Below are 20,480 nucleotides of genomic sequence, written 5' to 3' on the forward strand. Positions count from 1 at the left end.
TTGGGGTGCATAGGATCTTTTGGATTGGTGTTTCAGGGTTCTTAGGATATAGTCCCAGCAGTGGAATTGCTAGGTCAAAAGGGAGATCCAATTTTAATTTTCTGAGGAAGTTTCATACTGTTTTTCATAGTGGTTGTACAGGTCTGTGGTCCTGCCAACAGTGCACTAGGATCTCCTTTTCTCCACAACCTCTCCAACACTTGTTTGTTGCTTTGTTTATGATGGCCATTCTGACTGGTGTGAAGTGGTATCTCATTGTGGTTTTAATTTGCATCTCTCTGATAGCTAGCGGTATTGAACATCTTTTCATGTGTCTCTGGATCCTCTGTATGTCCTCCTTAGAGAATTGTTTGTCCAAGTCCTTTGCCCATTTCTTAATTGGTTTGCTTGTCTTCTCTAGAGTGGAGCCTTGTAACTTCTTTATATATTTTGGAGATTAAACCCCTGTCTGAGGTATCATTGGCAAATATGTTTTCCCATACAGTTGGTTCTCTTTTTATTTTGATGCTGTTTTCTTTTGCCATGCCTAAACTTTTTATTTTGATGAGGTCTTATTTGTTTATTCTTTCCTTTATGTCCCTTGCTCTAGGGGACATGTCAGTAAAAATGTTTCTGTGTGAAATATCTGAGATTTTCTTGCCTATGTTCTCCTGTAGGACTTTAATGGTGTCATGGTTTATATTTAAGTTTTTATCCACTTTGAATTTATTTTTGTGTAAGGTGTAAGTTGGTGCTTGAGATTCATTTTTTCACATGTAGCTGTCCAGTTCTCTCAACACCATTTGTTGAAGAGGCTATTTTTACTCCATTTTATGTTGCTGACCCCTTTGTCAAATATTAATTGACCATAGAGACTTGGAATAATCCACTGTTTTATAATCCACTGCAAGAAAAAAAGTTAGTGAGATGATAGTAGATGTGTGTTCTGGAAGAAAAGGAAGATCAGAGACTCTGAACACACACAAGTCAAATGGATGTCACTTTGGTCCTGTGTGCAAGCAGCATGTTTTCCAAAAGACACTGAATAACATACTTGAAGGCCCTTTTTTATTGCATATGCAGTGTGCAGCAGTGCTTCAATCCTCTTTTACTCTCTCCACAAATTCCCTTAGTCTTTGGTCATTTTTTAAAGATTTCATTTATTTTCATAGAGAGGGAAAGGAATGGAGAATGAGAGAAAGAGAAACATCAATGTAGGTGAGAAACATAGATTGCTTGGAGGCTACTGTGCCCCAGCTGGGGACTCAGCCTGTACACAGCCATGTGCCCTGACCAGGCATCCAACCAGTGACCTTTTCCTTCACAGGATGATGCCTAACCTACTGAGCCACATTGTTCAGGGCTCTTTGGTCTCTATTCAAATATCTATTCTCAGTGGGGAAAGTAGCACTGTTTAGATTTGTCCAAGTCTTTAAGTGTCTGGTTCAGTGGAAGATAAGTACATTCTTTTGTTTCACTCTTCACTCTGTAGCTATATCACATGCCAGGTAGTCTCCAGAAAATTCCACTGCCCACCTGTGAGAGAATGGGATTGACCTGATAGAATAAACCTTAATGTTCTTATTGACATAGTTTTGTACCAGACCCCCTGAGTTGAAGGGTTCCATCAGCAGTGGCATGTAATTGTGTGTATATATGGTGACATTTGTGCCTTCTTCCAATTAGGCAAAGGCCAGAGAGCAGACTTGCCTTAACAAGTTAAACATATGGAATAGATTCCAGATGAAAGTGTGCACCTCCACTTCTAAGGCTTTAATTGACATTCTTACCTCAACAAGTGTACACAGTAAAATCTTGCAAACTTTTTTTTTGTTTCAATGGCTTGATTAGGAAAAGTTAGTGTAAAAACCATTACAATTCATAAAATTCAGAGAAAACAGGAAAATCATACTTTTTTGCCATGCTAATTACTTTTTAATCACAAATAAAGTCAGGTCTCAATTTCTGCCTAAGCAAACTCTCTTCTGTTAGGCTCCATTGCATGTGCAGGCAGGATACCCTGCAGTTATTAGAAGGGAGCACAATGTTGTATTTGTCTTTGAGGCTTCAAAAAGGGTAAATGGCATGTTCTGACTTTGGCATCACAACATTGTAGCCTGAACAAGGGTAACTTGGCTGATATGTCCTGCAGTGGAGTGTATGTTAGTCATTGTATCCTTGCATTAAAATTCTCATTCCCGCCATAAAAAGAGTAGTCAGTTTTCTTCATGATAGATGATGTTTTACTGAATTGCATGTGGTTTCTCCCTTTCAGAACTACCGCTAGGGACATTCCTCCTCTGGGGACAGTGTCTAGAGAAACCCACTTTGCTTTCCCTGACTCAGTTTCATCATTGAATAACAGCCAAAATTCAGGACCCAGGGCTGGTGAAAGGCCCTTCCCTGAACCTGGGGTGAATCAGCTCTCCCCATTGTTCAAATTCTGATGCCACACTAAGGCAATGGACATCACACTTAGCCAAGAGCATTATTTCCATGTTAATGTGGGATTCTTTGGGTAAGGCATTTTTATTTTTATTGAAGCTCATTAAAATATACCTAGAAAAGTTCTCCTAAATTCTGAGAGTGATTGTGACCAACTGAAAGACAGGTGTGCCATTGTAAAATTCCCCACCTGCCATGGGTGAAAAATCTGTGCAATCTTACTTCAGTGTTCTATTCACCAAAATCATTCTAGTGAAGAACTCTGACTGGTGTTAAGGACCTAGAGTGTAGGGGCAGGTGGTTAGTGCAGGCTTAGATGCTGTCCATGGTTCTGAATACTCTGAGGACCTGCACAGGGTTCACCTGCATCTTTGGAGATGCCCATTTAATCTTGGCCTGTGTCTTGTCCTATTTCTCTGTCTTCACCAAGGCTTTTTCCCAGGTTTCTACCTTCTCATCCAGAGTAGTGTAGCCTTATAAATAGACAGCTAAACTGTGGAATATGATAGTAACTCAAAAATGGATGCCCACATAGAGAGAATTTAATATATGGCATAAACAACATCACAACACAGAAGTTGAAAGACTATTTTTTTGGTCAGACATAGCTCCTAATCATCATCAAGAGAGTAAACAAGACTTCTACCTCTTACAATATATAAAATCAGAATTAGTTTCAAGACTGACATATAAGAACTGAGGGATTTCAGTGAAATGGTTGGGGCAGGAGCCAGATTGCATGGGGTCAGGAGGAGGATTGAAGGTGAATAGTGGGACCAGTCACTGGAATGTGACAGTAAACACTTCCATGTCTTGTGATGCACACACACCTGCTCTGGCACACACTGACCTGATCTACAGGTGCTTGGTTTTACTTTTCAGCCTGATGGAGGCCATTTTTCTGACCTGTAGAAAAGTTCATAGTAGGTAAGAGCAATAGCCTAAAACATGATACAGATGACATTATCAGCATAAAAAATACATCAACTAACTCACACACAAGCTTATTGGTCAATACCTGTGTACTGGGCAATGTTGGATAAGAAATATTCCTTTGCAGTCTTATTTGCTGTGCCTTACATCTTACACCAAAGAGTGGCAGATCTACAATGGGAGGGACTTACAGAAAATACCAAGGATACATGCACACAAATGTCAGAAGCTTAGGAATTAATGAGGACCAATACCCATAAAGAACAGAAGACTTCTATTGTCTCCTTCACTACAAAAACCTCTTCAAGAAAAATAGTCTTTCTGGTGAGCAGGGGATAAAGTTAAGCAAAGTAAATAGTCTTGAGGATGCTTTAGGGTTAGTTCAACAGTTTCCTGGTCCATCTGACACACCCTGAGGCCTTTTGGCTTCTTTTCCCAGGAAGATCCTCTGGAATTCCTAATCAAATTTGGTCAACATCCAATGGGTGTCCCAACATACTGCATTTCTTCTCTAGGATCAGGAAATGGAACACCTGCTTATTTTTATCAACCTATTTGGCACCTTTGTGTACAGAGGACTCACACTCCCATGACTGGGAGGTGAAAGGTTTGTGGGGTTAAGACTTCCAGTCTTCCCATTTCCTGTTCACGTGTGGGCTGATGTACACTGAGGAGCACAGACCTCAAGGATAGCCAGCACACCTTCCATGTGTGCAGAGTCCAGAACAGCTGAGTGAGGAGGTGGCCTTCATAGCTTTCAGTAGCTCTTCCTCAGAATGTCTGTGTGTAATGTCAGGTCCTCAGGTAGAACATGTGTACTATTGCAGAGCTTGCCCTTGGCCTGGTAACCTCAGCTCCTGGTGGAAAGAGCTCAGGATGGAAGGATAGTGCTTGATACCTGAGTGCTTCTCCAGGTGAAGAACACCACTGGGTCCTATCAGCAAGTCTTTTGGGCTCAGGGGAGGTCACATGAGCAGAGCCTCAATCACCTTTGCACACAGCCTCTGTGGTCATTGTGACACTAAGAGGGCTTGAAGCCACTTTGGTTTTGTTTGTTTGTTTGTTTGTTTGTTTGTTTTGTTTGTAATTTAGTCAGTCTTTACCTTGCTGCTGGATCTGTGTGACCTTCCAGAGCTCTGGGATTGGAGCGGGGTATGTGATTGTAATTTGATGTGTAAGACTTTGTGTACCTGTTGGATAACATTCCTCCTAAGATGAGATATGTGGCCATGACACAGAAAAAACATGTAGCCATCTTAGGACAATGAAGTTGTAACAAGATTTGCTGAGCAAGAGGAATGGAGCAATCTCTGATGCCCTGGCACTTTCCTGGTTGTGGGCCTCCCTTGGCAGCTCACCACTTGCAGCAAGCAGTCAGATCATTATGAGGGGAGCAAGGGCTACAGGCAGGGGACAGTGGGAGAGAGAAGGTGAAGTGCAACCACCTACATGTGTCCTTGAAGCCTCAGGGTGTACGTCTGAGGAACTAATTCTTCAGTGCACAAGCCAGGGGAGGAAGTGGTATCAGGCCTTATGGAGGGTGGTAGATGAGGCACATGGGTGATGTGGGTACCATCACAGATCCTTGCAGCCTTGGGGAAGGCCCAACATATATGTTTCCTTTTTGATACTTCTCATCAAAGTAAAATATTATTGATGAATACATTTCTTAATGAATTGGATGAGCTCTGCTTTTGATGTTCTATATCCCAGGAGACATCATATATTGGTAAAAATGAGGCCCGTTTACTTACATAGTTCATCCTTAGAGGTCTTGACTCTGAAAGCACATGTCACTTGATTGTGCACGTGTGAAAAGGAGAGGTCTGTGGTGCTGATGTCACTGGAGTCCAAGTATTCCTTTGGAGAATGGGCCAAGACTGACAGTGGGATCTGCCACTCAAATTATTTTAATGGTTTATCAGCCATGGCACTTTAAGTCCTTCTTTGATTTTATTCAAAGCCAGGACACAGAGACCCCTCTTTGTAGAAATAAGTTGCCTCCTGCAAAATACTGCTTACCCTGAGCTCCTTGAAGTCTGGAGTTGCACATGCAGAGTCAATTTCATGCACAAACTGACAGATGATGTGTACATCATCCATCTTGGTAAATGGCAACAAGGATGTTTATGCAGAGGTGGTGGCACATGAGAACCAGTATCACCAGATGATACATAAATTGTATCTTAAAGTACACGTGGACATCATGATCCAGAAATGATGATGTCTCCAATGTTTCCATCCCCCACATTCCTGTTCTCCGGTTAGACACAGCAAGCTGAAGGAGCCCTGGATTTCAGCCACTGCTGAAGGACAGCTGTCACCAGTGCATCCTGCTGAAGACTGTGTTTCAGGGATTGTCTGTGTCTTGGGATAAAGAGTACCCACCCCACCCACAACCATCCTATACAGTTGGTTCCAATATGCAGTACTTAGGGTTAGACAATAGCAGTTAGATGTCATCATAAAACAAGCTATGAACTGATTGAAAAGTGATGATCTTATTTTAACTAAGAGCAATTCCACGAGAACCAGAGCCAATTTCAAAAGCACAATCAATTAGCACTTAAGATAAATCAACATTGCCCCTTCACAAAGTCCATTAGATTCAGTCTGATATTTGTCTTTGAGGGTGAGGTGGTTTATTCTGCTTGTCTTTGGACTTACATTTGTCCTTTTTGTTGCATAATAGAAAGAGCTAACACTACTGGCAGTTAGTGTGCTATACATTGTTCCTGAATTAATTTATTTATCCTTGTACAAATTCTTTGCTCTCAGCCATATTGTACAGATGAGGAAACTGAGGCTGACAGGGTCAGCACCTTGTTGAAGATCCCAGAAACACAAAGTTCAGAAGCTAAGTATGAACCCAGGTAGTCAGGCCCTATTATTGGGCTCTTCCCCTCAACTCAGTAAGTGAATACATTCTAAAATTAAAAGATCCAAACAGCACTGAAGATTTCAAAACAGTGTGTAAAACTGCCCCATTAGGATTCTGATGTGAGCAGGATTAAAACTCTACAGTAATCTGAGGACAGTGGACTTTACATTTCTTTTTATTTCTTCAGGAACAAAGTGTGTGCCTTGGTGTTTTCAGATTCCTTGTTATATCTGTAAGGAAATATCATGACTTTATGTTTCAAGGTTTGCTTCCTTGAACTGTGCGATACTTATTGCATTTTTTGTTGCTGCTGGAGTTCTTGTTGCCAGTGGTGCCCTTATCTCAGTTGCATAAGGTGGTGACCAGGTTTATGGGAAGAGAGGGTAGTTCACAGGTTGTCCTGCATTCAGCTGCATCATAGACTTTCATTCATTCTCACACTTTTTCTCAGGAGATTATTGTAGATTTCTCAGAGAGGCAATCCATCATCTGCACACCATAGTCAATTCACTGATTTCTTTTTGTCTGGTTTTTCCCCTGTTTTGAAGAAAATGATGCTGACAGGATGTTGGCCTTTGTTGTTTACTAGTGTTTAATTCTAGGACACTTTTAGGTTCACAGATGATGGAGCAAAAAGTACACAGCACTTTCATCTACCACTTATTTCCAGACAGGTACAGCCTTCTCTGCAGTGAGCATTGCACATCCAGGGGCATCTTTGTCCCCATAGTGTGCAATTGCTGGGTAGTAGGGTCAGAGGATGTTAATTTACAAGAAACGGCCACATTGTCTTCCAGCTGGCAGCTCTATTTGGAATTCCCAACACCAAAGAGGAGCAGCCCCCATTGCCTCACATAGAAAAGCAGTGGGGCAAGTGGACTGGTGTCACCTCAGCCACCCCTCGATCTCCAGGGCAGCCTGAACCCAAGGGCCCTCTGCTTTACCTGGCCTATTCTGTCTCCAGTCACAAAGCTGTCCATGTCCCACTGTGCACTAGTGTTTCAGGGTAACATGCATGGGTTCCTGTGTTCCCTACCACCCACCTGGTTGATGGTGTCTGCTCTTCCCTGGAGCTGTTCCCATGGGATCCCTCCTCCAAACACCACTTCATGTCAAACCATGTCTCTCCTGAGAGGCTCTCAAGCATGCTCCTCAGTACCCAGACTTCTTTTACATGTCTTTCCTCAGAACTGTCCATGCACAAAGGCTTCAATGGGGCATCTGTGCATGACTAGAAAAGGACAATGATGGGCCCTGTGGGCACTACCGCCCTGGGACTCTGAGGACCCAGCAGGTACCACCCTCCTGACAAGTGAACCATCAGTTAGGACAGTCTTCTGCTTGATTTGATGGGACCCTTGCTACACCATATTTCAAAGGTTAGATGAGAGTCAGAGCATGGGGGCTGGGGAGGTAGTTTCCCTCTTGGCACAGTGTTCTCTGTACCCCCAAACAACTGATATCTTCACAAATGTCCCCACAGCACTAATCTTTCTCCCTCAATAGCCTAGAGTCACGCTGACCCATCAGGCATCCTTTCACACTTAGATGCACCCAAAGCAAACATTTCAGGAAGATATGCCGTTCCCCTTCTCTGTGCCAGATGCTAGGCTGAGACAGATGAGCGAAACTAGTCACTGCCCACAACTAAGGAGCTAAATTTTAAGGAGACTACCATCAATCAACTGATTACACACTTCTGAAACTCCAGTTAAGGAGCTGAATCCTGGGGGGCACCTGCTAATCAACTGATTGTAGTTTTGTAAACTTCCCCTTCAGTTTTAGCCACAAAGGAGATGTGCATGGTGCTGGCAATGCCTATTCTTGACCAAGTCACCAGGGATGTGACCATGATGATTGTCAACAGGCCTCTATGAGGAAGGGAGGGGAGGAAGCTAGGCCTTGTGACCTGCCATGTCCAAGTGACGAGAACCTGTGAGATTCACTGGGTACAAAAAGCCCTGGGCTCCCCAGGATGCTGAGTCCTGCTACCAACTGCTCATTATTTGCTAAAGCTGAACTCAAAGCAACATTGACCATGAGACTGTCCCTGTGTGTCCTGCTGGTCACTCTGGCCCTTTGCTGCTATGAGGGTGAGTAACACTCCTAATCAGACTACCACCAGGCCAGGTAAGCAACCTTCTATGAAGTAGATAACTTATTTGGGGAGGAGGGGTGAACTGATCAGAATCCAAAGCAGTTCCACTATTTGTGGACTAGCCACCTGAATACCAAAGCATCCTGTATCAATTCCCAACATCCTAGAACTTTCCAGAAAACCCTTTCAGGCCACTTTTAAGAGCTTCCCATCTGAAGCCTCACTCCCCATCTAGGGTCAATGTTCAAAAGCAGCAGGACGTGATAAAATTTGGTTGTGCATCATACTTCTGCCACTCAGCTGAGCTGTAACTTGTACAAAATGCTCAATATCCCATGTCTCCACTAATCCTTGGTTTCCACAACCACCAGCAAGAACAGCTGTGATCGTGGAGTAAGACAAATGGTGTCAGAGGCCAACTCTTTCTTATTGGCCATTTTCCTTCCCAGAGTCTTTGGTGCTAGCTGAGTCCACAGCTCTCAAACTCTGTCTTTCAGACTCATAGAACATTCCACCTGGGAGGGTTTTAGGAGAGTTTTCAGTTTGAGAAGAGACAGTGTGGTCTGTTTTTCTCAGGAATTAATCAGGATCAGTAGCACTCAAGCACTCAACACATACACACCCACTACTCCTTTTCTGGGAGTCTGCCTAGGACCTGAAGAACCAGTTCAATCTCAGGGTCGCATTGGTTGCGTTTCTAGGTGACTTCTAGCCACTCATCCAACAATACTTTGTTTTGTCATCATACTCTTGATTCTGACCCATGTGCTTTTTACTCTTTCTCTTTCATCTGACTTTCTGGACTCCTCCTCTTTCCTTGGGTTGCCTCTGATCTCATCTGTCCCCATTTCTGCATAGTTGCTCTCTGACCAAGTCACATGCCAGCCTGGAAGGGCACATTCCCTCCTGTAGGTGGTTGTAAAGACCTGGGGACAGAGCAGGGTGTGGGGATGGAAAATCCAGACCAGGAAGAGTGTTTACTTCAAGTCTAAGCACAATCCCCTTGGAGCTGAAAGCAGGCCTTGGTTGCCACCTTTCACCATCTCAAAGGAATTTTGTATTCATTGAAGACCAGAAGAGCTAGTTGTGGTTGGTGTGTAAGCCTCAAATTCCTTTCTAAGCTTTTTAGCCCTTTTCACCCAAAGACATAATTCTATTGTTTAATTTACTCTCAGAAGAGCATCTTCCAACTTTCATTCATTGTCCCTGCTTCTCTCCAGCCTTGGTCTCTGTTCTGTGATCTCTGTGAGATCATCCCCTCCCACTCTGCTGGAAACACTGTTCACTAAGAGCTCCTCTTCCCCAGTGTCGAAGACCAAAGAACATGTCACTCTAACAACAGACCAAACTCTAATTTCTGAAACCCAGGGAACATGAATTTCAGCAAAGCAGGATTTTCTTGGAAAGGTCTGCATGTACTTAACTCTGAACACCTGCACTTGGCCTCAGTCAACCTGATTTCTAGAACCAGCCCTGCTGCCGCTATGTGATTTGAGCATGTCAGTGTTTTCTAGGATTTTGTATTGTGACTGGCGCAAAAACAGTATAAGACCATAAACCTCCTGGTGTTCCTGTGTGGTACTAAGGTCAGGTGCCATCAGGGAAAATTGACTTCATTACATCAATTGTATTTCTTCTTCTACTCCAGCAAATGCAAGAGTCTGTCCAGCTTATGTGAGTTCACTTAGAAGCTTCTTTTTTGATCCTGCAAAGCTCTACAATATCCATCTTCTGAAATTTCTTCCACCTAGAGAAGCTGTTGAGGCCACATTAAATGTGAAGCAATGCATCGACCTTATGCCCAAACAGGACAGAGAGAATATTTTCAATGTTGCAGTAAGTCATTTCTCCTTCCTCTATAGGGGTTACTGCTCAGCTGCACAACCAGAAGGGAGATCAGGGTGCTGCTCTGTGGGCACAGGGCCAGAGGTACCTGCCCCTCTTCTCACCTCAGACAGAGTGGCATGTGGCCAAAGGGTGGATGATGACATGACACCTGCTGAGCTAGACTAAGGCTGCACATTACATGTAACATGTTCCTCCTTCTCAGGTCACCTTTCTGGATACCACATCCCCCACAGCGTCCTGAGGAGGACAACCAGGGCCCAGGAGGTGATGCTGAAGGTCAGAGAGTTCTGCCTTGCTTCCTTGGAGGGTTCATAGTTCAGAGTGCCAGTTATTGCACCCACTAGCACAGTCTTTGGGGAGCCTCAGGGAGGGTGGAGAATGTTGGAGGGAATCAGCAGTTGAGAGGGTCCTGGCCAAGGCCCTATGTCAGGATTGAGGGGAGGCTGCTTGGGGCTCCTCCAGCTCTCACAGAGCAGTCCCCTCCCTATACCTGAGTCCCACTTTCCCAGCCCTCACCAACCATGGCCAGCAGCCAGAGACCCTCCCTGTTACCTCCTCTGCAGGTTCTGGTGGAGCTGAAACACTCTCGTTATGTGTAGGGAAAGAAATCAGATATTCACAATAGTTTCCTAGTTTGTCCACCCATTGAACAAAGTTGGATTTGGTACAAATTCCCACACAGGCTGGGTACTCAGTGTGGAGATGTCCATGTGCTGTCAGTTTCATTTCCTCAAGAAGACATAACATCTTCTACAGACAGAATGTCCCACAACCCCTCTTGCTCCTGTTCTGTTCTGTCACTCTGTGTCTACTTTGGAGAGAAAACATAGAGCCCTTGCACCTGGGACTCTGAGGGAGGATATTCTGGGCTGCTTGGCCCAACCCTTGACTCTATCCCAGCTCCATTAGAAACCTGAGTCCCATGCCTGGGTCACTCCAGTTTTATTTGTCTGGCTATGGACATGTTCTTCCCTGTCATGCATAGTTTCTCATGACTGCACCAAGATTATTGAATTCCCCACCCACTCAGCTCTCCTGCCTGGTGGCTCCATGTGCCTTTGCTGGGTACAATGTCCCTCACATGTTGTTGTGAACAGAAGTCCCTGTGAGTATGTAATCTCCAAGTGCAGCATGGCAGATGTCCCCTGTCTTTCTTCCTCTATTTTGCAAAAATATACAGTCCATATGTAATAACAAGACTTTAAAAATCTTACACATGAGAGTCTCTGTCATTCAGGGATGGCCTGATCATCCCCAGAAAATGTGAAGGTTTCAACGTCTTGCTTCCATAAAGTACTTGCCCTGCACTTCTCTACCTGTCTTGTTTATGTCCAAAAGTCTGTCTTTGGAGTTGGGGTCATTCTCCTCATGAAGTGGCCACATTGCTCTTTTCTCTCCCCTGGGAGGGGACCTTGCCCTCTCCCTTTCTGTGTGTTTGCAAATCTCTCTCTGCCCCTTCATTTACAATATATAACATGGCATTTGGGGGCCCCCAGGAAATTCAGAATTTTTTCCCTAATTCACACTCTTCACCTATGTCACATCTACAAAGCCCTTTGTGCCATGAAGGATAAACCACAGGCCCCAATTTAGGGTATGGATTTGGCAGGGGGTAGGGGGACGTTATGAGGCTACTTCAGCTCATTTGCTTCCTGACACCTAACAGTCCACTAAGTTCTGCCCCATCCATGACCAAGAATCCCTTGGATATCTTGGCCTTTCCATCCGCACAGCCATCATCACAGTCCATGCCTTACCCAGTGTGGCCAAGGCCCTAAACAGTCCTCTGGGTCAGAGATGCCCCTCCTGCCATACACCCTCCCTATGGATGCCAATGTGACCCTCCAAGTGGAATTCTAACCTTACTTCTGCAACTTCCAAACACTAGAGGACATGGCTTCCTCAATGTTTCAAGTAAGAGTACTTATTATTAGATCTAACCCATCTCTAATTATGAAGAATGTGTGATGGGCAAACTATGATTCAGAAAGCAAACATAAGACTTCCCTACTATTATTAATTATGTCCAAAGTCTTTACAATAAATGTGGGTTTTTTATCACTTCAGGGAACAGTTATGCTTACATTAGTCTCTGTTTTCTGAAATGCATTGCATACTGACTCTACACACTATGCTTGGTAAACACAAAGACTCATGACTCCCTTGGCAGGCACAGCCTGAGAAACACAGACAAGGGGCCATGCAGGGAGCATGGGGGACCACAGTTGGTGCTGCACACAAGGCCTTTCATGACCCTGATCCTGGGCCTTCTGACACATCATCCTGATCACCAGGCTCTCTACTCAGCCTTGTCCATGTGCCATTCCTCCTGTTACATTGGGTTGAACCTCCACACGGGGCTGGTGGTTATCCCTGTGCCTCTGCATTGTCCTCAGCATGGGACAGATGATGACCTCAACTGTAAGCCACCTTGCACATCCCCTCTTCAATGGGACCTTTTCTAACTCTCACATCTTACAATGAACATTTATACACAGACATACAAGTTACACTCACCAACACACAGATAGTGCGCATGGTCATACACAGAGCACACCTTCAGACATGCAGTCACACCCAGACACACACACAGAATTGCACCGCTGTCCCACTGGTAGCACTTTACTTTTCTGTGGTGTGGTATTCACACCCCAAAGTTCATTGGAAACCATCCTGACTCAACTGACAATATGAAAGCACCAATGTTCACATTGTTATTATTTCTAAAACACATAAGAGTTCACATGCTTCCAATAGCCCTATGGGTGACATTGTCCTGGAAGGTTGACATTTTCAGTCTCATTTTACCCTGACTAATCTCGAGGAAGGTGACAGACTGTTACCACCACAGCCAGGGGAATGAAGGATGTCCTACCCACCGCCCATCAAGCCTGCCTCTGTGTCTGCTCAGAATCAACTGGGAAGACACCAAAAGACAGTGAGGCCCAAGTCCCACTCCAAGACCCACATGTGGGGACATCTACAGTACAACTCACATGGTCCCCCTTCCTCACCTCCACATTCAAGGGATCTAGCACCAAGCAGAGTGATTTTGGTGGCTGACACCAACAGTGATCCAGGGAGGACATCAAGGCTGTGCATGGCAGTCAGAGCACCCAGCCTCATGGGCTGTCACCTGGAGAACTTCCCCTGGTCTCTTCTCTAGCCCTGGGAACCTAGCCTCTGCAGGTCATTGGGTCATTGCTCTGTTGTCAAGAGACTTAGGGTGTTGTGAAGGAGTGTTTTGGTCAATACCTGCTGGCCCTGTGGAGGTGAGAGATTCTCCAGCCCTAGGGTCAGGGTGGGATATGAGAGATGGATCACTCTATGGGAGAATCACTGATCCAACTACACTGTCATTGGAGATTGTGAAAAAAACAACTGGGATTGTGTCCTGTGCCAGTGCATGTACATTCAAATGAGGATGAAACACCCACCTTAAGTCTGTGTATTTTACCAAACATGCAGAGGACAGTTGCACAGACTATAGCTCTCTGAGAGGCAGCAGAGAGGTGATGGTGAACAACAACAGGGTCTGTGTGTTGACGCCCCTGAACACCCTGTTTCAGCAATGCTGACACATCATCTCCAATCCTATATGATGTCAACTCTGTTAGATTTTCCTCATGGGTTTACCTTTCTGGAAGAGAGAGAAGAGTTTTAGAGAGCCTGCCCCAAACCCACTCACTGAGTCTCAGGATTTCTGTTCTGCAAGCCAAACAATAAAGTTTCTATATTTTGTTTCATCTTTGGAAATGAAGCCAACAGGGTTATGGTAGTTGAGTGCCATCAGCTTGCCTCTAACCCTGGCCTGGCTTCTCACTCTGGTCTCCCAGACTCGGCCAAGAAGGGGAGGTGAGGATGAGAGAGCAATTACTGTTAAAAAACATTTAGAGTAAAACAAAGTGTTCTGGAAAAGTAAAAAATATGACAGCAGGAAAATGTGATAATGGATATAGGAGATAAAGCAAAACAGTGCAACAAAAGGATCTATGAAGGTGGCCTGAAATGTTGGAAAATTTTCAGTGTCAGGTAGTAGCTAATAAGTTTAGTAATCAATGTATGTAACAAGGTATTGTTTCAGGAACTGAAGATATGACCCACCCTGACTCCAGGAGACCATTAGCAGTTCCACCTTTGTACCTCAGGAGGACTGCAAGCATTGAAGATGGTATCTGAGCCATTTTGCTCCATGGTGAGACCACCACTGCCCAGGAAACTTAACAGCAACCACTGCTGAGGACATGGATGAAAGAGCACCACCCAAGACACAGATGAAATAATGGTGCAGCTTTTATCTGATGAAAGTCTTCCCTGAAGTCCAATCCCCTTACCTACACTTTCCTCTTAATGAAAAGGTTTGTTGAAAATGGAATTGAAGATGGTCTGTTAGGGTACAAAATCGTCATCCTCTCAGTTCATCAGTCAAGTGAATAAAGAGCCCATAAAGATTCAAAGTCTACCTCTGCTATTGGTTGTGGTAGGTGACAGGCAGCAGTATGCTGGTCTTTCTGGGTTCCTATATCTAAAAGACAGGAATATGAAAAAAAAGAAAAGCACATGTAACTAAAAACTTCAGAAATGAGACAGATGTTGGTGGGGGGAAAGTCAACAAATAAATGTACCAAGAAAATTTCCCCACAGTGAAAAATATGAAATGGAGTAGCTCACTCACTTTCCATGCATTTTTGTGACTTTTTGGAACATCATCCTAAACAAAAATGATTCTTTCAAGAAGAAACATCACTGAACAGTACCAGGGGTTCTGCTGTATGCCTCCACCCACTAGGAAAAAAATCTAGAAGCAGAGGTTTGGTGAAAATGGGAAGGAGTCATATATTCAAAAGCAGCACAATTCTGAAAGAATGGCAAGCATCTACCACAGAGCCTGTTCCCTCGAGAACACCCAGAAAACCCCCAGATGCTGTCTGCCAGACAGAGACTAGGTGCACCCTGAGTTCCTTCTCCCATTAAAAATCCCATCCCTTCAGAACCTACAGGTGGCCACTGAACAATTGTCCAGGCAAGATGGCTTCTTTCCTCTTCACTGTTGGGCCTTGGGCTTCTCCTAGAGTCTGGTAGTAGTCAGTGCCCTACACATAGCACACTGCCATTTCTTCCACTGGTGCTCCTCAGCCCAGTACCTGTGCCCTATCACTCTGGCTGTCAGCTCATCCCTGCATCCATTTAACCAGTGGTTTGGGACAGTGTGGCAGCAGTCACCTGCTCAGCTGCCCCTTACTCCCTAAGGAGAATGGGCAGTTCCAGTCCCCTGGCAAAGTGGCTTGCAGTGCCCTCTTGTTGGCAGTCACTGGGACTTCCACACAGTGAGAAAGGGGGAGAAAACCACTGTGTTTCTCCCGACCCTGTTTTACATCTTCAGGCCAAAAATTTTGAGCAATCCTGGAGGCTTCTTTTACCCCAGCCAATCCTATCCCTTTTCCTAGTGAGACTGGCAGTACATCACCTGCTCCTGCCACCGTGTTCTGGAAAGGAGTTGGAGAGTTTTTCCTTGTGTCAATCACCAAGGCAAGTTTATGATGACTCCAGGCAGGGCCTCCTTCTCACTTAGTCTCAGCCTGAGGAGAGGGAAATCTGTCACACACTGAACTAGGAGCTTCACCCTTTCCACTTACAATGTTTCCTGCATCCCACCCCTCACTCAGCCCCGTCTTGCCATGCCCCCTTTCCTGCCACTGTCTAGCCAGAACTCTTCAAGATCCATCTCTATCAGAAACACTAAGTCACAGGCAAAGGTGGACAATAAAAATTCAATCAACACAAGACTGAAAAATGCAAAGTAATACTGAAGATTCAGAGGCTCTGACCTATACTGTATACAACTAGAATTCTTATACAGTCAGCTAGCCTATAAGCATGAAGATAAATATGTTTCAGAATTACAAATATTCAACAGTGTTATCACCAATGACCTTTTTCTCAGAATGGAGGAGGGAATATGCTCTACAATAAGGCCTAAATGAAGAACGATGAAGCATGTAATCTGGTGAGCACAGGACAGAACATGAGTGTCTATAATGCATCCACAGAGAAGAGTAGAAAATAATCCCACAGTCAACAGCAGGAGACATAGTGAAAGAAGCTGCAGGTGAGGCTGGCAAAGCAGCTGTGGACCAGTTTCGAGAGATGGCTATTGCTTCTCAATGGGAGTTCTTTCTCATTATTTCATTTTGTGAACATTGCTTCTATATCATTATCTTTTAAAAAATGTTGACAGTGACAGGAAGTTTAAGACAGAAATGGCAGGGAAGGACAGGATTCAAATTTGCAGAGATAAAATTAGGCAAAAAATAAGTGAAGATGCTGCACATCATCTCAGGTCAACCTGGAATCTAGGCTGACCCACATGTGCTGTATTTGTTCACAGAACATCGGGGAAGAATATCTTTGTCTTCCTTTTCTTTTTATGGTTGCTGGGACTATGATAATGATAACGAATATGGAAGGAAAGAGCACCATTCAAGTTGCTAATTAACTCATGTATTTATCTGTGTTGTGTGTCAGCTATGGTGCCAGATACTGGAAATGCAGGAGTTGATGAGACAAACCCTGGGATGAATCTGATGGGATTTTCAGTCTAGCAAGTTGGATGGAAAGGAGGTAAGAATGGTGTTGAAGATGACAGAGGACAAGTGGTAATTGCTGGGAAGAAAATGAAACAGGTTGATGTGATGTGAAGGGAGGTGAGGTGAGAAATGCTTTTGTGTATATTTTCCTACAGCTGCTGTAACAAATTACCACCAGTGGGGAGCTTAAAATAATAGCAATTAATTTTCTCATAGTTATGGTATTAAACATAGAGGTATGGACAGGGCTGTGGCATCAGTCAGCACTGGAGCTCCACTAACTGCCCAAAAACTATCCACTGAGACCCTCTCCCACTCCCCATCTGTTGCCACAAGGTGGATAGAGGTTTGTGGCAGGTGTGACACAGTGCACACTGGGTATCTCCACCATGACTTTAGTGCCATTGTAGGTGAAACTCTTGTTTCAGTGGAATCCCTGAGCATCACAAGTGGATTAGTGGGGCACCTGGTCTCACCCTTTTGATGAAAAATATCTCTATACATGGACAAATGGCCACAGGAGTGGGTGCAAGGAGTGAGAAGATCCACTCCAGTAGAGAATTTCAGTTATACCAGTGTGGAAACACTGGGTGAATGCCCTTAAGGGCCAGAAGATCATGTGTGTCCACTTCAGAAATGATGAAAAGGAACCTGGGGATGACCAGCACTGCAACTTGCCCAAGAACATGTCATGATTTGGGGTTGCATCAAAGGTTCAAATCTACAGCTGCATGACCCCAATTTACAATCCTCTCACCATACATCATCCCCCCCCCCCGCATCTGCAATCATACTTCGCTAATCATCCTTTGAATCAGTGGAACAAAAATCTTAATGAACTAAAAATCACTAAACTTAATTATGAGTTTATGACTAATTTTATGAAGTTGATCTAACTAAGTGAGAAAGTCTTTTTGAAAATGACCTTCAAAGAAGATGAGAAATTATTCCTATTTTCCAAGCAAAAGTACCTGGGTTGCAGTCTATGTATGAGGAAAGTCTGTCATCGAGAGACAACATGAGGAATTGTACTTAGCCAAGGTGTTTACAGAATCAGGAGGAACACAGACTGAATACGAAATGTGTTCTTGTACCCTGAACAGGTAAAAAAGAAACAAGAGGAGGGGAAGCGGGTGGGGAGAAGGAAGAAGAGCTGAAGGTGAAGAAAAATAGGAGGGAGGAGGGGATAAAGAATTGGGGAGGGAGGAAGAGATAATGAAGACCACAACAATAATAAAGCAACAGGGATGACAAGAGAGGCTCACAAGGTTGTCATTTGCCTTATTCGTTTGCAAGCACTTTGATGTTAACTTTATCTAACGTCCTCACCATTGTTGCAATTCTGAGACCTTTGAGGGTTTTCAAAGCTCTGTCTCCTGTGGTTATAGGAACAGAGCCCAGGCAGGCTGGGTCTGGGAAATTCTCCAACTCCCTTCCTCACCAGGGCCAGGTTTACCCTGTGACTCATCCTGTCATTTGTAGGAGATATTAGGGTAGCCACCAAGAGAATAAAAGGCTTCCTTCTGGACAGTCACCTCCAAACTGAGCTCCTTCATCCTGCCACGTCGGAGTGACCAGCCCAGAGCAGCTGCCTGAGCCATGAAGCTGGTGGCAGTCCTCATGCTGACTTCCCTCCCCTTGTACTGTTATGCAGGTGAGCACGGGGACAGCGTGGGCTTTGGAGTAGGTCTGTGCTAAGAGCGCTTGTGCAAGTGCTGCTGCTTTCCAATGCCCCAGTGCACAGCAGCCCATTTCACTAGTGTCAGTGCTGTGTGTTTGGGGTTGGGTGGGTGTACAGACAAGGAGGCAGATGCTTTAGGTCTAAAAGAAAATCCCAGGTCCTGACTTGAGTCTCCTAGAACTGAGGACTCAGACCCTTCCCATTGCCTCTCTGAGCATATGTCCCTGTGGTAAGAAAAGATGACAGCATCACAGTCAGGCCTCACATGGAGCTCACACCTGTGTCACTGAGCCTGCATTTGCCTGCTTTTGTCACAAGGATTGGCTGCAATCTTTTGGATGATGTGGTCAATATGACCATTGATCCTAATGTGGATGTGACTGAATACATCAATAACATGCAAGAGTTCTTACCAGGCGAAGAAACCAAAAAGGCCTTCACATTCATGAAAGAAAGTTTTCTTCAATAGAGCAAAGAAACTCTGGAGAAGTTCCAAGAGCTGCAGGTAATTTCAGTGTCTCTTTAACTGTGTTTAAACTGAGAGACAGGACATGCAGGCTGTCAGTTTGTGACAACTCTTTTGAAACACGTGATGGTCATGCTTCTCAGCAAGTTTTCTTCCATCTTAACACAACCGTCACTGCACTGTCAAGTAACCTAAGTGTGCTAGCACCAGTGGGTGGATTCCTTCACCATGAATTAAAGCCCACAGGGTGACATGTGGAATCATGTCTGAGAATCTGCCCTGGATGGCGGGAGAGGGAAAAACAGAAATCAGTGGTTTCACATGTGGCAGTCTTTCCACATATTACAGATATGGTGTAGTGTTTTCTAGTTTTCATTCCCTGCCCTAATATGCAATTTACAAAATTACAGGGTAACCACCTGAACACACTGCCACAGCACATAAAGGAAAGTGCACATCACTAAAAAATTCCTGACACAGGGGATGGCATGGATGAAACTTGAGGAACTATGGAAAAACAAACGAGCCAGTCATCAAAAGACAAATATCACATTTTGTACAGTAGCCACTCTCTTAGACAGAGAGGTTGAAGAGTGGTTTCCAGGGCAGCTGGGAAGGAAGTTGGCAGATGTGGAGGGTCTTCAGCTACATGGCAGCGAGATGAGAAGGTCCTGGAGGTTGGGTGTGCTGCCGATTGCATGTTCTTCACATAATTAGCTGTGCATTGAAAGTGGTGAAAGAGTAACATTTGTATCTGTATTCACCTAAGTAAAAAACATTAAATTATCAGCTCCTTCAGTTCAAGAGGATGGGTATTTTCTTTCAATCCTCAGTTAGACAAATCACAAAGAACCCACACCTGCAATGTGTTGTTGACCACAGTTGCTGGGTGGGGCCTGGGGCTGTGGCTGTTCTGACGTGCACAAAGTCAGAACTTCACATTCCCTCGTTTTTGGACTGAGGTACTGATGACTGAAACACAGCATATTGTTAGCTACATTGTTTCAAAGAAGAGGAAACATGCAGATAACCTGACCAAGGAAACAATCCCTGGGAGGACAAAATAGGACACCTTCAGCAGCCTTTGGAATCACTCATGGTCACCTGAGATGGAATAAATGAAATACTTCCAGCTTTTCTTCCAGCACCAGCTTCCTGTCAATGCATGTGGACCAATCCAGGAGAACAATGAGGAGGCATGTTTGTTTCTCAGGATGTTCCTTGGTAAGAACAAGTGAGATGTAAGTGATGTCTCTGTTTTGGTTTTCCAACAAGAAATATACAGTAGCTTTTGGTGTGCTTGGTACTAACTTCCACATGACCTCAGAGATTGTCCAGAAACTGACTGTTCACAGGTAGAAACCACAGCTTAGCTTTTCTTCTTCATCTTTGGATCTACAAATGCAAGACAATTGTTGAAACCTCACATACATTTTCACTTCTATAAAGCATCTGCAAAACGAAAGTTGTTTCTTAGTGGTTGAATAAAATGAAGGCTTTAGGGAGGCTCGCCATCACACCTGCATTTCTCACACACACACGTGTGTATACACACCTGTGCA

At 44.4% G+C, this 20,480-nt stretch overlaps 2 protein-coding genes and 2 long non-coding RNA genes across 11 annotated transcripts in view; 2 read left to right on the forward strand and 2 right to left on the reverse strand.

Moving 5' to 3' along the window:
• LOC114500307 (mammaglobin-A-like) overlaps nt 1-20,480 on the forward strand; it is a 259,118-nt gene that overhangs the window by 16,146 nt on the left and 222,492 nt on the right. Inside the window, exons 3-4 of one of the 7 annotated variants that reach the window (XM_036029577.1) lie at nt 6,609-6,618; nt 7,931-7,956. The exons of 4 other annotated variants lie outside the window; for them this stretch is intronic. In XM_036029577.1, coding sequence (XP_035885470.1) covers nt 6,609-6,618; nt 7,931-7,941 — 21 coding nt within the window. In that variant the 3' untranslated portion in view covers nt 7,942-7,956. Of the gene's footprint in view, nt 1-6,608; nt 6,619-6,968; nt 6,976-7,930; nt 7,957-20,189; nt 20,361-20,480 lie in introns of those variants that run through there. 2 more of the 7 variants (XM_036029576.1, XM_036029571.1) reach the window with 2 other exon arrangements.
• On the reverse strand, nt 1,475-3,547 carry LOC118501375. The gene is made up of 3 exons (XR_004904018.1): nt 3,443-3,547; nt 3,275-3,330; nt 1,475-1,515 (listed from the first exon to the last, which is right to left on the reverse strand). It is a non-coding gene; the product is annotated as an uncharacterized LOC118501375 (long non-coding RNA).
• Nucleotides 8,141-20,480, forward strand: part of LOC114500658 (secretoglobin family 1D member 2-like) — a 140,053-nt gene continuing 127,713 nt past the window's right edge. Inside the window, exons 1-2 of one of the 2 annotated variants that reach the window (XR_004904014.1) lie at nt 8,141-8,331; nt 9,985-10,111. Coding sequence is in view for 1 of the 2 variants with exons in the window: in XM_036029579.1 (XP_035885472.1) it covers nt 8,214-8,331 (118 nt within the window). In the remaining variant the exon portion in view is untranslated. Of the gene's footprint in view, nt 8,332-9,984; nt 10,112-20,480 lie in introns of those variants that run through there. The other variant, XM_036029579.1, reaches the window with a different exon arrangement.
• On the reverse strand, nt 9,241-20,274 carry LOC118501376. Its single transcript, XR_004904019.1, has 3 exons — nt 20,191-20,274; nt 13,301-13,305; nt 9,241-9,262 (listed from the first exon to the last, which is right to left on the reverse strand). It is a non-coding gene; the product is annotated as an uncharacterized LOC118501376 (long non-coding RNA).

Source organism: Phyllostomus discolor, chromosome 6 (assembly GCF_004126475.2).
Source record: "Phyllostomus discolor isolate MPI-MPIP mPhyDis1 chromosome 6, mPhyDis1.pri.v3, whole genome shotgun sequence".
Taxonomy (NCBI): domain Eukaryota; kingdom Metazoa; phylum Chordata; class Mammalia; order Chiroptera; family Phyllostomidae; genus Phyllostomus; species Phyllostomus discolor.